The sequence below is a fragment of the Mustela putorius genome, unplaced genomic scaffold (genome assembly GCF_011764305.1).
Source record: "Mustela putorius furo isolate JIRA1106 unplaced genomic scaffold, ASM1176430v1.1 tig00000831_pilon_pilon_pilon, whole genome shotgun sequence".
Lineage (NCBI taxonomy): Eukaryota > Metazoa > Chordata > Mammalia > Carnivora > Mustelidae > Mustela > Mustela putorius.
The window spans coordinates 8,368,445-8,382,400 of record NW_025421490.1 but is presented as its reverse complement, the minus strand read 5'-3'; the positions used below and the strand labels follow the sequence as shown (position 1 = coordinate 8,382,400).

The following is a 13,956-nucleotide window of genomic DNA, read 5'->3' as shown; positions in this document are numbered from 1 at the left end:
TCTGACCATGACCAGAGCACAGTTTTAGCATGACCCCACGGCCCCTCAAAGGTGTCTCCTGCCCCTGTGCCTGCTCCCCTCCTTGGCACCAAGCAAACCCTGGCATTGATGAGAGCGTTTGTCACCTTTGCCGGCGTGTTGCCCCAGCCACCTTCCACCTGACCTGCTGGTCATGGTCCCATCTCAGAGGATTGGTCTCAGTCTCACTTCTGGGGAGAGTATAGCTTTGGAACTGTGGCGACTGTTGGTTCTTAAGTAGACCCTCTCCTCTCATGAGAAATGCTTTGGTGAGAACAGAGATACCCCTATTGGCATCATTCAGAAATCTCAGATGTGTCATATCTCCTATCATTGGTGGGAATCTTCCAAAATTACCCATATGTGTTCTTAACCAGAAGATTTGATTAAATAAACAGAGTAAAGCACCCTAAAAGCCTTTCTCTTCAAGGGTTAGGACAACGTCATGAGCTTTGGTGTCCCGCGACTCAAGCATGAGCTAATGCTAATTGTTCCCTCATTTCCCAAAGAGAAACCCTGGTGTCACCCTTGCAGGGTCCCCCTGCCTTTGGGCACATCTTTAAATCAGAAATAAAAAGCATGTATCATATAGACTGGTTGGATTTCCTTTTACTTTCCAAAGGAGCACACGAACTCTGGGGTAGACCCAAGTTCCCTTTTAAAGATAATTTAAGGAAAAGGCTCATTTATAAACCCCTCGACATGGCCCTATAAAAAGAATCTGATAAAAATAAGCAGGTTACAAAATTTAGCATGGATTATGTTCCAAATCTTTATGTTTTAAATGGAAAGGAGAGACTCGAGGAATACGAAATACACCGAAATTCTACTGGTGGTTGTCCTCGGGTGACGGAGCAGGCTGGTTCTCTCTCACCGTCTCTGTCCTGCCTTCTTTCCACTTCTTTTCTATTTTCCTGATATAGCAGAGTGCTTTTATGCTTAGAAAAACTCAAAATAACCCAATAATTCCCATTTCTGCCAACAAACCTCAGTATACTTTAACGGTCATCTTCACATTCCTTCTAGCAGATGAGACCCATTTCCTTTATGGGTGACTCCATGCCTCTCTGAGTTAGTCGGCATGGAGACTTGCCCAAAGGAGGTCAGCCTGTGACTGGGTTCTCGGGGTCCTTACCTTAGCAGCCCTAACCTCACGGGGCCCCAAGAGGAACGGCCTCAGTCTGGGGAGGGCGGGTTCCAGCTCGAGCCAGTCAAACTCCCAAAAGCGGACAAGGCCGCTGATAAAAATGCAGTGGAACACAGACCTGTGACCAGGACTGAGCTTTTCAAAGGTTTTTCTTCCTCTTTTATGACTTCTGTTGGGAGTGTAACCACGGGCTGTGTGTGTAGGGCCCTGCTGAGCCATAAAAGCCCTCATCACCTGCCACGCAAGCAACTCTCTGGGGGTGATTTCTACCACTCATTCATTTCTTCTTGACAGTTGGCCGCCGCTACGCTCCCCAGAGAGCTGGCTCTAACCCCCCACCCTGAATTACACTCAGATGGGCACATTCTGTTTCCAGTCTAAACACGGCAGGAGACCCGCTGGAGGGAGGGAGGGAGGGGGTGTCCTTGATCCCCAGGGCTCTTTTTATCTGCCTCAGCCCCTTCCCCAGACCCTGCCATCCCCAGGCTCTGTGCCCTTCTTCAAAAGCTGTCTGCTGATTGGAGGAGCTACCTTCTAATTTAAACAAACTCGAGGACTTTCTGTCCAGGGGTGGCGGCGGTCCCTAGCGCCCACAGGGGCCCAGGGCACCTGTATCCCTGCGTTAGGATGTGTGAGATCCAAAAGCCCCTGGTCTGTGCTGGGATCCTATCACTTTGCACGAGAGGAAGAAGCCGTAGGATTCATTGCAGAAACAGCCGAGAGAAACAGCTGGGGCCTTCTGGCTTGTTTTTCGAAGAGGCTCAGCTCCGAACGGGAGGGCGTGTTTAAGTCAAGGTTCTTGGGATTCTTTCCAGAGGAGTTCCATCTTTCTCATAGATTGGTGAGGGGGGAGAACTGCCTGGTAAAACCTCTGGGTCTCTTGGGACAAAGCACAGTGAGGAGCAGACCCCCAGCTTGATCAGAGGCCTGAGAATTTGTGACACCAACCACATCATTTCTTAGAAATCACATTTCTCCTTTGCAAGCCTTATAAATGTACACAACAATGTAAATATACTTGCTACCCAACACTTAACCAGGTATGTTCTTTTTTTTTTTTTTTTTTTTGTCCTTTTATAAATTGAAGCATCATTGACAAGCAATAGCCTATGAATTTCAGGGGTACATCACAGCAAGTCACCATTTTTCCACATTATGAAGTGACCCCCAGGAGAAGTCTCATTGCCATCGGTCCCATCATATGTACTCTTTTGTGCGACATTCTTTTTCCTCCAGTCCTCACTCGGGGCAGCTCCAAATGTCTGCAATTCCTAAAAAGATTTTTGCATGGTGGGGCACCCAGGTGGCTCAGTCACTGAAGTGTCTGCCTTTGGCTCAGGTTATGATCCCGGGGCCCTGGGATCGAGCCTCATGTCGGGCTCCCTGCTCATCTGGGAAGTCTGTTCCTCCGTCTCCCTCTGCCCCCCGTCTTTCTCTCTCTCTCTCTCTCCAATAAATAAATAAGTAAAATCTAAAAAAAAAAAAAAAAATTATTTTGCATCATACAAATCATACATAAATATATTTCCTTTATGAAAACGAATACAGATATTAAAAGCTGGCTGACCCCTCTGTCCCCCTGCTCTGTAGACAGTCTTGGGGACGTTTTCTGAACTTTTATATTCCACGCACACGATTGTATGTTGTTCTGTTTGTAACACTCCTGGTGTCACACTCTGTTTTGTTCTGCAATTTGTCCTCGGATCTTTCTACGTAGGTCTATTGACTTTAAAACTGCCACAGAAGATCCTGTCCCATCGTTTTGCCTTAACGTACTGACCATTGCCTGAAAGATTAGCGTGCCTATCCTGTCCGTTTCTCCACTGCTACATTGCCTATCGTGAGCAACCCCGTAGAGGCCCCTTGGTGAACTTGAGTCTTTGTCTACAGGACAGACCAAAGAGTAGATGTATGTTTTACTTCTCGAACACCTGCTGCCAAATTAACCTCCAAACTTTGGGTACCACTTTCTACCCCTAAGGACAATGATACTGCCGTTCCCTGTGGTCCTTTTTTTCCAGTTAAGGCTTTTAGGCCAAAGGAGCATCCACTGTTAAGATGTAAATTTTCCCGAGGAAATGACTGGTTTTAAGTCTTTAAAGCCTTGAAAGGCAACCGTGTCGTTTTGGTGATAGTTTGGCTGGATGCTGGGAACACCGCATCCGTGGGATTTCTAGGAAGCCAGGAAGGAGCCTGCAGACTTGGCTGACTCATCGGCCCGAGGTGGGAGTGGAGTCACCAAAAAGGTGATAACAGAGCGTCTGTGGGAGAGCTTGTAAGTGGGAAGGAGCTGGGAGAGCTAGAAGACGGGTCTGGGTCTGGAAGAACTGGGGGAACTAACCCTGCTTCAGAATTAAGGGTGTGGACGGGGCACGTGTGTGATTACTCTCTTTCCTGAGACCTCCTCCTCTGTCTACCCCGTTCCCACTTTCTCCCTTCCTCCGGGAGCCTGACTATGTGTAGGGACCGCACACACTAGTCTTATGACTCTCCTGGGGCGGCGGGGCAGCCTCCAGGAGAATGGACCTGCAGGATAGAGATCTCAGCCTAAACCAGCTCTCGGCCAAATTCTTTCTCGCTAATGATCATTTCTAAGACCAGAAAGGCTCATTCCTACCATCATCCATTCAACCTCTAAGTATCATGAAAAGCTTCTCAGGGTTTTATCCATCCCAAAGCATTTCACATTCTGAGAACCTTGGGCAAAGGTTTGTTTTAGGCTCATGACCTTTCCTTATCTATCGCTTAACTAAGGAAGAAGGTGAATTATCCTGCCATCTGGTTGATATGTTTTACTCGCTCACTGTTCAATTCATTTAACAAGACAGTTAAACTCTGCAAAGAGAGGCTTATTTAAAACTGCATAGTCCTTTTTAAAAGTTGGATTTGAGAAATTGTAGCAGATTATTTTAACTGAAGTTTCAAAGTTTCAAAAAAAATCGAAAATTTCAGCCAACATCACCCCCCCCTTTTTTTTAAGATTTTATTTTTTTGAGAAAGAGAGCTCAAGTGAGTCCACAAGTAGGCAGAGTGGCAGGCAGAGGGAGAGGGAGAAGCAGGCTCCCACCGAGCCGGGAGCCTGATGCGGGGCTTGATCCCAGGACCCTGGGATCGTGACCTGAGCTGAAGACAGACCCTTAGCCCTTAGCCGACTGAGCCACCCAGGCGTCCCCCCACCCCCTTTTCTTTGCTGAGACTAAGAATCACCTGAGGGCCTTTTCAAAGTCTGGATCCCCACGTGGCACTCTGCATTAGTTAAACTGAATGCCTGGGAAAGGGGAACCAGAGGCCCGTAGTGGAAACTACCAAGCCAATGGATAAGAGAAAAAAAATCTTTTTGGCTTAAAAATTTCTAGGAAGTACAAGATAACTGTGCCATTAAGATATTCTAAATGCATTCATTCTTTTCCTGTGGTCAAAGAATTCCATAATGCAACAGTAGATCGAGTGAACAGTAATTTAAAGAATGAGATACAATACTTATAAAATTTGTCACATTTCGGAAAACCTGGGTGGCTCAGTCAGTTGAGCCTGCGACTCCTGATCTCTGCTCAGGTCTTGATCTCATGGTCATCAGTTCAAGCCTGAATTGAGCTCCACGCTGGACGTGGCACCTATTTGAAAATATTTTTTTTTTTGCAGATTTAAACCTTATGGTGCATTTTTGTTTATAACACGAGTACAGAAATAACACAAACTGTAGCGTCTTCTTGATGTTCATGACAAGTTTGCATGTAGACACCAAGGTCGCTCAGGCATGCTTTCTGCACCTGAGCAGTGGACAGACCCCTTCGTAAGCGGCCAAGAGCACTTAGGAGAACCTCATTAAGTCCTGCATTTTGTCCTGCCACTGGTGCACTAGATACGAACTTTATTGCGCTCACACACTTCCACTTTATCAGTTTGAAAATTCTAAAGAATGCCTGCGAAACTTAAACTCCCCCCCAGCCCCTCCCGAGGCTGGAATGGAAGGGGTGGGACACCAATCCCAGTCCCATCCAGGTCAGAGAGCGAGCGGGCTGCCTCCTGCGGGGCTGGCTGGGCTGGGAGTGACTCAGCACCTGTGCATTGCAAGAATGCCTGCAGAGCCCAGAGCGGTTCTTCTGGGGGGCAGGGGAGGGAATGAGGGGACTTAACAACCAGCCGCCCTCTGGGGGAGGGGCCCTCCGTTCTCTCTCTGGGGAAGCAACTCAGGCCAACCTCCCTCCTTTGCGGAGCTGCCACGAGTAGCAGCATTGAGTAAGGCCTGGCTGGGGGCGGGGGGGGGGGTGCTCTTCCCTCACACCCTGGCATCCTATCCTATCTCCTGGCACATCTGGATAGACGGGAAGTTCTGCGGCCGTGTCTCTTAGCTGCTTAGCTCGCTTCCTGGCTGGGTCTTTCGAGGACAGTGGTTGATGCCTTCACAAGGGCCAGTATGGTGTCTGCCCACCTTGGAAGCCCTCAGCCTGGACAGTAGCTGCCTCCCCCGCCCCTGGGAGCCTGCTCCTCCACCGTCCCCGGCTCTGGGCTGAGGGTCCCTGCTTAGACCACGTGCTTCCAGTGCGCCTGACCTAGGGGCATAGAGTTCCCAGACAGCTCAGACCCTTCCTTTGGGGGAAATGACCTTGGACTCGCGTCCCGCCAAAGCTGTGTTTGGACAGTCCGTCTTAGTCGTATGTGGGGAGTTGAGACAAGAGCCAAGCAAGCGGGCAGAACGGGGTGGGTGCCTCCCAGCGTCTTCCCCTCGCCCTCGGTCCCTGTGCTCGGGTGTGCGTATCTTCAGAACCTGACAGGAGCCCTTGCAGGAGGGTCTCTGTACTCGCCTCCTTCCGTGAGGCCACGATAGTGTGTGATCCTATCTGAGACTTAGGGGTAGAGAAAAGGAGGGCACGTTGAAGTGAATTCATCACTAAAGAAACCTAGTGTTTTCAGCCATCTGGCTTCTCAGTGTCAGATTCTCCCCTGCGATTGGACTGGGTTTTGAACGTGATTCAGGACCTGGCTGACGCTTTGACTTGACCTATTTGTGTGTTTCTGCTGTTGTTTTTCTTGTTGAACAGAGGTAAACATTCCAAAGTGTTCATGTATTTGAACTTTGTCTTAAATATAGATAGATAGATAGATAGATAGATCTATATCTATCCCTGAAAAGAAACCTAAACCTAAAATGACTGATAATTGTGTGCAGTTTCTATCTATTTCTGTCTCAGGAGGTGGGTACCTTTTTTTTTCTTCACCCGAGAGCTGAACCCTTTGGCTTGAAAAGAGCAGGTTGTAGGACCCAATGGTCTCATGACTCACCTCACCTCACCTTTGCCATTGTTGACAAGCGGAGTGTTTTTTCTGTCTGGACCTGCCTGTAATTTGCCCTAATCTTTCCACTCTCTTCCAGGACTACCAGCCAGACTCCCAGAAATCATGTTGGTAGGATCCCAGTCCTTCTCGCCAGGGGGCCCCAATGGGATCATCAGAAGCCAGTCCTTCGCAGGGTTCAGCGGCCTGCAGGAGAGACGGTCCAGGCAAGTCGGGCGTGGTTCTGTCCTGGGATGCGGCTCCAGAAGGATGTGTGCTCATGCCCTCAAGAGGATCTGTGAGCGTGCAGCCTTGTCAAAACTCTCTCTCTCTCTCTCACACACACACACACACTCACACGCTATAAGATTATTTAAATTTCTTTCATGGAGAAGATGTAACGTACCAAACATTAGGTGCTGTAGTTTCTTTTCTGTCATCTAGGATTCCTCCTGCCAAGCAGATGGCTGAGGATTTGGGGTAAGCTAGCAGTTTGAGCGCCTGGCTCTCCCCGCCCCCAGCCTTTGGTGCGCACGTTTCCCACTGCAGGCACGCTGGGAGACTGTGTTTGCTGTATGGTTGTGCGGTGGGGAAAGACAGCCTCTGCAGAGCGGCTCTGGGAAACAGATGTCCTTCAGAAACAGGCTTGGGAAAGTCAGTCCTCTGGTTTCTCTGGAAGCTCCCTTCCTCTAAAATAGGACTTCGGGGAACTCAAGCAGGAACATATGGGTCACGAAATAGGTACATGGAATAAGCCTGGCCTCAGTTTTTCTGACGCGACAGAGGTTTTGGGCACTCAGGGGCCTACGTGCTCTGGCCTGTCATGTCCCCTTTGGTACAGACGGTTACACAGAGGAAAAGAATCACCTCGGAGGCACAGGGCAGGCACCTGCTGGACCCCGGGGTCACGGCTTTCCCTTAGACAGTGGGTCGGTGAGGTTCTGGCCTCGCGGTCTCCCAGTCAGATCTGTGGTTGGGCTCTAAGTTGTCGGGTGTCCGTCTCCCCCTGCGGGCTGCTCCCTGCCACTAACAGGAACACTGAGTTTTGTGTTCCACCTAAAGATAATGCCCTCCAGAGAAAGCAAGCTTAAAAAAGCCGTTGGTTCGGCTACATGAGCCTTCCTTGAACACCGTCTGGCGTGGCCCTTTATCCAGAAACTCCTTGTTCACATCCTGGTTGAGGTTAGTGGACGCTTGTGCCAGAAGCTGCGCAGCAAGCGTCTTCTTTTCTTTGGCTTCTACCCTTCTGCTTCTTTGTTTCCTTGGAAGCACTTGTCCTTGGCTTTCTGTAAGGTTTCAGGGGTGCAGGATATCTTCTCTCAGGGTCCCTGACCTGACTCTGGGGAGCCTCTGCCATGTCAAGCTTCCAGATTTCGGCAGTTTATAAATCTCATAGCAAATTGACCTATAAACCACATGTATGATGGCTCAGCTGTTCAGCTACTGGGGACCCCGTACCTTCCCCAAATGACACGAACACAAACACAAGATGATTCAGAGGGTAAACTCACAATTTCCTTTTCCTCCGCATAGATGTAACTCCTTCATCGAAAATCCCTCTGCGCTCAAGAAGCCTCAGGCCAAACTGAAGAAGATGCACAATTTAGGACACAAAAACAACAACCTCCCCAAAGAGCCTCAGCCTCAGAGAGTGGAAGAGGTCATCAGAGCCTTGAAAAACGGCCTCGAGTAAGACCATAGACCCTATTAGCCGCCTACAACGTTTTTCCTTTCTAAAATCCTCGGGGGCCAGGAGCGGAGTGCAGGAAAGTTTTTCGAGATCATTGTAAAGTGTCTATTGCTGTAGTAGGTATTTTATTCTCGTACTGTAATCGAGGAAGCCTTAAATGAGTCTCAAATATGTGAAATATGTTGGGTTTCTACATCACATCCATAACCTTGAAGGAGATCCCAACTAGTGATGTGTTTAACTCGGCACAGTGTTGGGTTTCACGTAAACAGCGGTGGACAGACAGCTCTGACTTGGTGATCGCTGAGGAAGGATTCTGAAACCTTCCCGAGTTATTTTATTACATAGTATTCTGTATATGTATTATGCCCTATGATCCCAAGATTGTTGGTCCAGAGTAAGATCTCCCTGGTATGCGGGGAGAGTCTAGAGCCGGTGCTGTATGTAAGGGGACGGAGTTCTGTGAGCCTGGACCACCCTTGTTTGGCTGCACTCCCTCCCCCACTGCTTTTTCTTTTTCGGACTTTCCAGCCTCACCAGGGTTGTCCTTTTTGGCTACCTGGGTGGTACCAGAAATGACTCCTGGAGCTTTCAGAAAGCCGAGAGATTAGGAAACACACAGCCACTTCCCCCCACCGACTCTGCCCTCCCCAGAGCAGGTCCCGGCTTCCTCGTCCCCTTCGGAAGGACAAGGTCAAAGCCAGCACAGAGCTCACGAGTATGTGTCCTGTTATTTTTGCAGTGAGTATCTGGAAGTTCACCAGACAGAGTTGGACAAGCTGACGGCTCAGCTAAAAGATATGAGAAGAAACTCTCGCCTGGTAGGTACCGTCCAGTCATTAGGAGGTTAACACAGGATTCCCTTTTTGGACTAAGAATCTTTTTTTTTTCCTTCCTACTGGATGGGGCTGTATAGCTGGGGAAGGGGAAGAGGTTGGGGACGAGCAAGAACCTTTAAGAAAAGCAGATCCAAGGGGCAGAATACTATCTGCTCCCTGATGTGTGTTTGAGAAAGAGGTTAAATTTCTTCTTAATGCTTTATTCTGAATACTTCTCAGTATTTTCCAAGCATGTTGATGTGGATACGCTTTATAATCAGGAAAAAAAAATATTAAACAGAAGCAACTGCATGGTCCTACTCTAAATCATAAAAGGACAGGAAAAGTTGGGGTGCTCCTAGCATTTTGTTAACACAGAATTTGGAGCCCAGAACTACTAAGAAAATAGGGTAGGTTAGTGACATCAGCGAGGGTGAGGGGACCCAAGTGCACCTGTTATGAGAAGGTGGGAGGAGTCCCTATGCCCGTTGCGTTCTGTTTCCTTATGCTCCAGCAGCTGGCAGGTGGCCTCTAGTCTGATGGCTTTGTGAGGACTTGTCTGGTTGACCTTTACACCTACAGGTCGCCTGTGTACTATTTTAAATGATTTTGTTCAGTTCGAAGTGATCTTACACCTTAATGTCTCAAGGTGTCAGAAAGCCTAGAAAAAGTCCACATGCTAGGAGATACGGCAAAGCCTTAAATGCTAAGATGTGCAGTGGTGTCCTTCACAAAGGCTTAGAGACTAAAAGCTTTATAGAAGTTAAAGATTTTACACCCCGATGATGTTAGAGTAGGAACCACCCCATCTCTGTGGGGAGTGACTCCTTACAGGATGGCCTTCCACACTTCCGAATGCCCTTGACCATCCTCAGTGGCAACACATGTTTCTCCTTGGAGAACAATGGTGAATGGATGCAGGAGCTCCGGCTGGGACCTGGTGTTCCATAAAAAAAAAACAAAAAACAAAAACGAAAACACCTCCTGATGGGGGACGTGGGAATGGCGTGTCGATTATTCTGTGATATTATGAGCACACAGGAAATGAACTTGCTTAAAAAACAGTTTGTGAAAGGCTTATCACGGCCCTCCAGGACGCTCCTCAAACACCACTTTTGTGTGTTTACAGGGGAGGGCGAGTGTTTGTTTCCCTCTGACCCCTGCTCCGTTCTCTGTTAACTTGTTTTCCTTATTGAAAAGTTAACATGAATGTGTGTGCCCCTCAGGGAGTAAGAGAGGAGAGGGGAAAGCAAGTGAGAGCTTTGGGTGCAGAGAGATTACAGTGGAACTCTGGAGACACGGAGAATAAATAAATATCAGCCCCTGCAAGTACTCTGACTGCTCTTTCAAATAACCCAGCAGAACTTGACAGGAGTGATCATTTCTTCCCCAGTAATGCAGAAACGAACACTGAATCCCTCTGTTGACCTCAACAGCAGTTTGGAGGAAACTATGTTCTAATCCAGACACCTTTTTTTTTTTTTTTAGGGTGTGCTATATGACCTAGACAAGGTAAGTTACCATCCTGTGCGGGAGTGTTGGGGGAAAACAAAACACGGCATGTTTGCGGAGAGATCCGTGATTTCCTTTTTAGGCATAATCAGATCTCCAAGAACTGATGATTTTTCTCAGCCTAGTAAAGGTCATGCTTTTCTCTAATGAGGGGTTTGAATAAGTACCATGATCTGTAGCTCCAATAATGTTTTCAAGGTCACGTCCATAAAAATGCCACCTGGTTGTAGGGTTTCTCCGCGTGCTGGTAAGTTCAAGAACTTCCAAGTGTTGGGAGGCCCTTACCTGTTGTTCTCTCTAACTGACTACCGTGTTTCATCAAATTGAAGACCTCTCTGATGGGAAAACACCGCGTTATTTTCTATGGCCCTAAGGGCCAAAAAAGTGATTCCAGGTAAACCCTGACATGGTTTGCTCTATTCGCTTAAAATCTGTATCTTGTACTTCCTGACAAAACTCTTCTAGCCTTCTTTTAAATGTAGATTGTGTTAATTACTCACAAGTGCTCCTGCCACTCCCTTTGCGTGCCTTTTCATATACACGTCATTTTAATGCTGAATCACGGTGTAATTTTTTTTAAGACATTTGAAAGGGTAATTAAACTTAAAGCATGTAATAACAATATTTATAACTCCAACGAGGAGATGACCCATGAACCACTATCATTATATTTGAGCACGTATAGACAGCAGTTTCAAAATGCACCCCGGTTTCGGAGACACCAAACTGTAGGGGGGTGAGTTCATCTTCAAGATGAAAAAATATGTTGCTGTCTTGCCCGAAATCCAGCAAATTCCATTTGATTGGCCTCCCTCGGTGTTTAGCACAAAGATTCCGATGACTAACTCAAGTTCATCTCTCGGAATACACGTTTGATATTTTAGAAGATGCTTTCCGAATTGTTATCAGAGATTCTCTGAAATAGCCAAGATGGGCAGAAAGGGGAGATATTTAGCATTTTCTGGTAATTTGGAGGATGAGATTGGGAAGAAGATACTCGTGCCAGTCGAGATCAGTTAAACTGGTAATGACTGTACTTTTTCAAACAACTTCTTTTAATTTCAGCAAATAAAAACGATTGAAAGAGCCATGAGACGCCTGGAGTTTCACATTAGTAAGGTAACGAAGTTCCTGTTGTCTGGGCTGCTGGGTTTCTGTTCTCAGTCACTAATCCGTACACCTTTGGTCTAAGCACGGCATCCAGTCCACGGAGAATTGCTCACCTAAGTTGCTCCTAAGCTGAGTCGCAGTTAATTCTTCCAACAGGCAGGAAAGATGGAGAAGCAGGAGAGGACCTGACACTCTGGGCACAGCTCTGACTCTCCTGCAGTTCAGCAAACATTTAAGTGGCTCCCACAGAGCCTCCTGCTGGGCTCTCAGCTCTGTGCAGTCTTCCTCAAGATTGAACCAAACTCACCGTACCAGACACTTCACACTTGCGTTAACTTGACCAGACACTTCACACTTGTGTTAACTTGTACTCCATAAACGTCTTCATGAAGCCCTTAAAAGTACTTAGAACAGCTGCCATGTATGTCCCCAAACTCATTCTCAAGCTCCCGGCTCCTGTCCTTCCTCGCATGGCGTGGTTTCCAGGCACATTTTCTTCCATCTCTGTCGCCTCAATGTGGGCCATTTTTGTCAGGACCCCTGACACCCAGCCCCAAACCCTACAGGTGGTTCACGGATGGTCCAGCCAGGCTCGCGTGGACTGGGACTCTCAGCCCCTTGCTCTGGACACTACCACGCATTCCCCGGGCAACCTGACAATAGTTCCCCTTGGGAGCCACTAAATCCCACCAATGGTAATTCCTGTTTCCAACCACGTGCGTCGGTCTCTCTTGCAAGCAGAGAGACTAGAGCCCTCAGCCGATCTCTCTGCGAGGAGTCAGAAGCCATCATTTCCAGTCACATCCTCTCTGGGCTGAACCGGACCCATGCAAACCTTGACTTTCCGCCCTGTGTGGGAAGGGACATGCATTCAATCTACATGATCCTCAGAAGCCTTTCGTTTTAAGATTCTGTGATGAGTTAGATGTATAGAAACGGACGTACATGCAGCTGCCTTTGCATGTTCCCACTTTGAAAAATATCTACTACCTGGGTGAATCTGAAATTACTCCCATTTCTGATAAACTCTGTGACTAACACAGTGACTTTACTTCGAAGGTATCTGTGTGGCAGGCAGGTGCTGGCAAATCACTCTTGTTTGGTTTGAAGCGCAGCAAGGAAACAAAATCGCACTCGGGTGGGAGAGTATTTCTCCATCTTTTAGCCATTGTCGTTAGCCAGGACCATCCTGGGGGTCACGAAAGGTGGGGAGTCGTCTGTTGTGCACAGCACACCTTCCAAGTGGTATTGAACTGAGCAAGCCCACCAGTTGACTTGGTGAGTCTCTGCTGACATAGGGGTGAGACCAACACTTGCCTACAGACTGGCAGTTCCCACTCGAGTGGGTACAGAGTTACCCTTTATCCTGCGGGCTAGTTCCATTTGGCTAGGATAGGTTGGCATTGAAGTAAAAACAAAGAATTAACTCTCCTCCAATGCAAAGTAACAGACTGCATCTTTAGGGCTAAACCGGTGTCCGCATGAGCAGTTTTCTGTAGAGAGAATTACAGTCTCAGACTTGAGCAAACCCAGTAGTGGGGAGAAGGGTAGAAGGGGCAGCTTCCCAGGGTACCCCGTGGGTGAAACAGTCTGGGCGGCCCTGGAAGAAGGATCCGCTCTTGTGTTTCTAGGGGTTCTGTGGAGGCCAACCCCATGAGAACGATCTGCAACGTTTATGTAAAATTCCAGATTCCAGCCCAGCCCTAAATTACCGAATCCAGAATCCCAGAGAGGGGGCCTGGGCATCAGCATTGTAACAAGCTCACCAGACGAGTCTTAGCTTGGCATTCGTGTATGACAGCCCCCCACCCCGCCACCCAGCCAGCCATCAGCCCCAAGATTTCATCAGCAGATTCACTACCCAAGACCTTACATCTGCCTCTTAATCAGAGACAGACCCATCGACCCCACAGATAAAAGGCTGCTTTCCAGAGTTTGGTCATTGCTCTCAGCAAAGTGGAGTGACTTGTTGAGGGAAAGAGCAACAGAGAGTCCTGTAACCAGACAATAATTTTAGTCTGTTAATGTGCCTCTTCTGAGCTGAGCATGATTGACCTCCAGACAGAGACAGCAACGGTGGAAAATTCTGCCTACTCTAACGGGGCCTCCTGACACTTTGTCGTGAGCCCCCGAAAACCTGCCTTCAGAACAAAAGAGGGATTCTAACCTCTGAAACCATCATATTCATCTCCACCTTCCTCTGGTCTACGGCCATCTGAGGGAATAAAGTTTGTCCTGAAATGAAAAATTCAAGTTGTCCGAGGCAGGTTCCTGCCTCGCAGAAGTCCCGAATTTCCTTTGCCTGTGCCAAAGGCTGATGTTCGTGTCTTTTTCATCTGCCTGCAAATTCCTGTGGTTAGCTGGCACACATGCTGACGATGGCGGAG

The 13,956-nt window shown here is 48.0% G+C and overlaps 1 protein-coding gene across 9 annotated transcripts in view; it reads left to right on the top strand.

The window, feature by feature from the left end:
* RIPOR2 (RHO family interacting cell polarization regulator 2) overlaps window positions 1–13,956 on the top strand; it is a 213,623-nt gene that overhangs the window by 151,952 nt on the left and 47,715 nt on the right. For all 9 annotated transcript variants that reach the window (XR_006608137.1, XM_045085120.1, XM_045085121.1 and 6 more), the window contains exons 2-6: window positions 6,540–6,666; window positions 7,973–8,128; window positions 8,872–8,950; window positions 10,436–10,459; window positions 11,525–11,578. Coding sequence is in view for 8 of the 9 variants with exons in the window: in XM_045085120.1 (XP_044941055.1) it covers window positions 6,540–6,666; window positions 7,973–8,128; window positions 8,872–8,950; window positions 10,436–10,459; window positions 11,525–11,578 (440 nt within the window). In the remaining variant the exon portion in view is untranslated. The remainder of the gene's footprint in view (window positions 1–6,539; window positions 6,667–7,972; window positions 8,129–8,871; window positions 8,951–10,435; window positions 10,460–11,524; window positions 11,579–13,956) is intronic.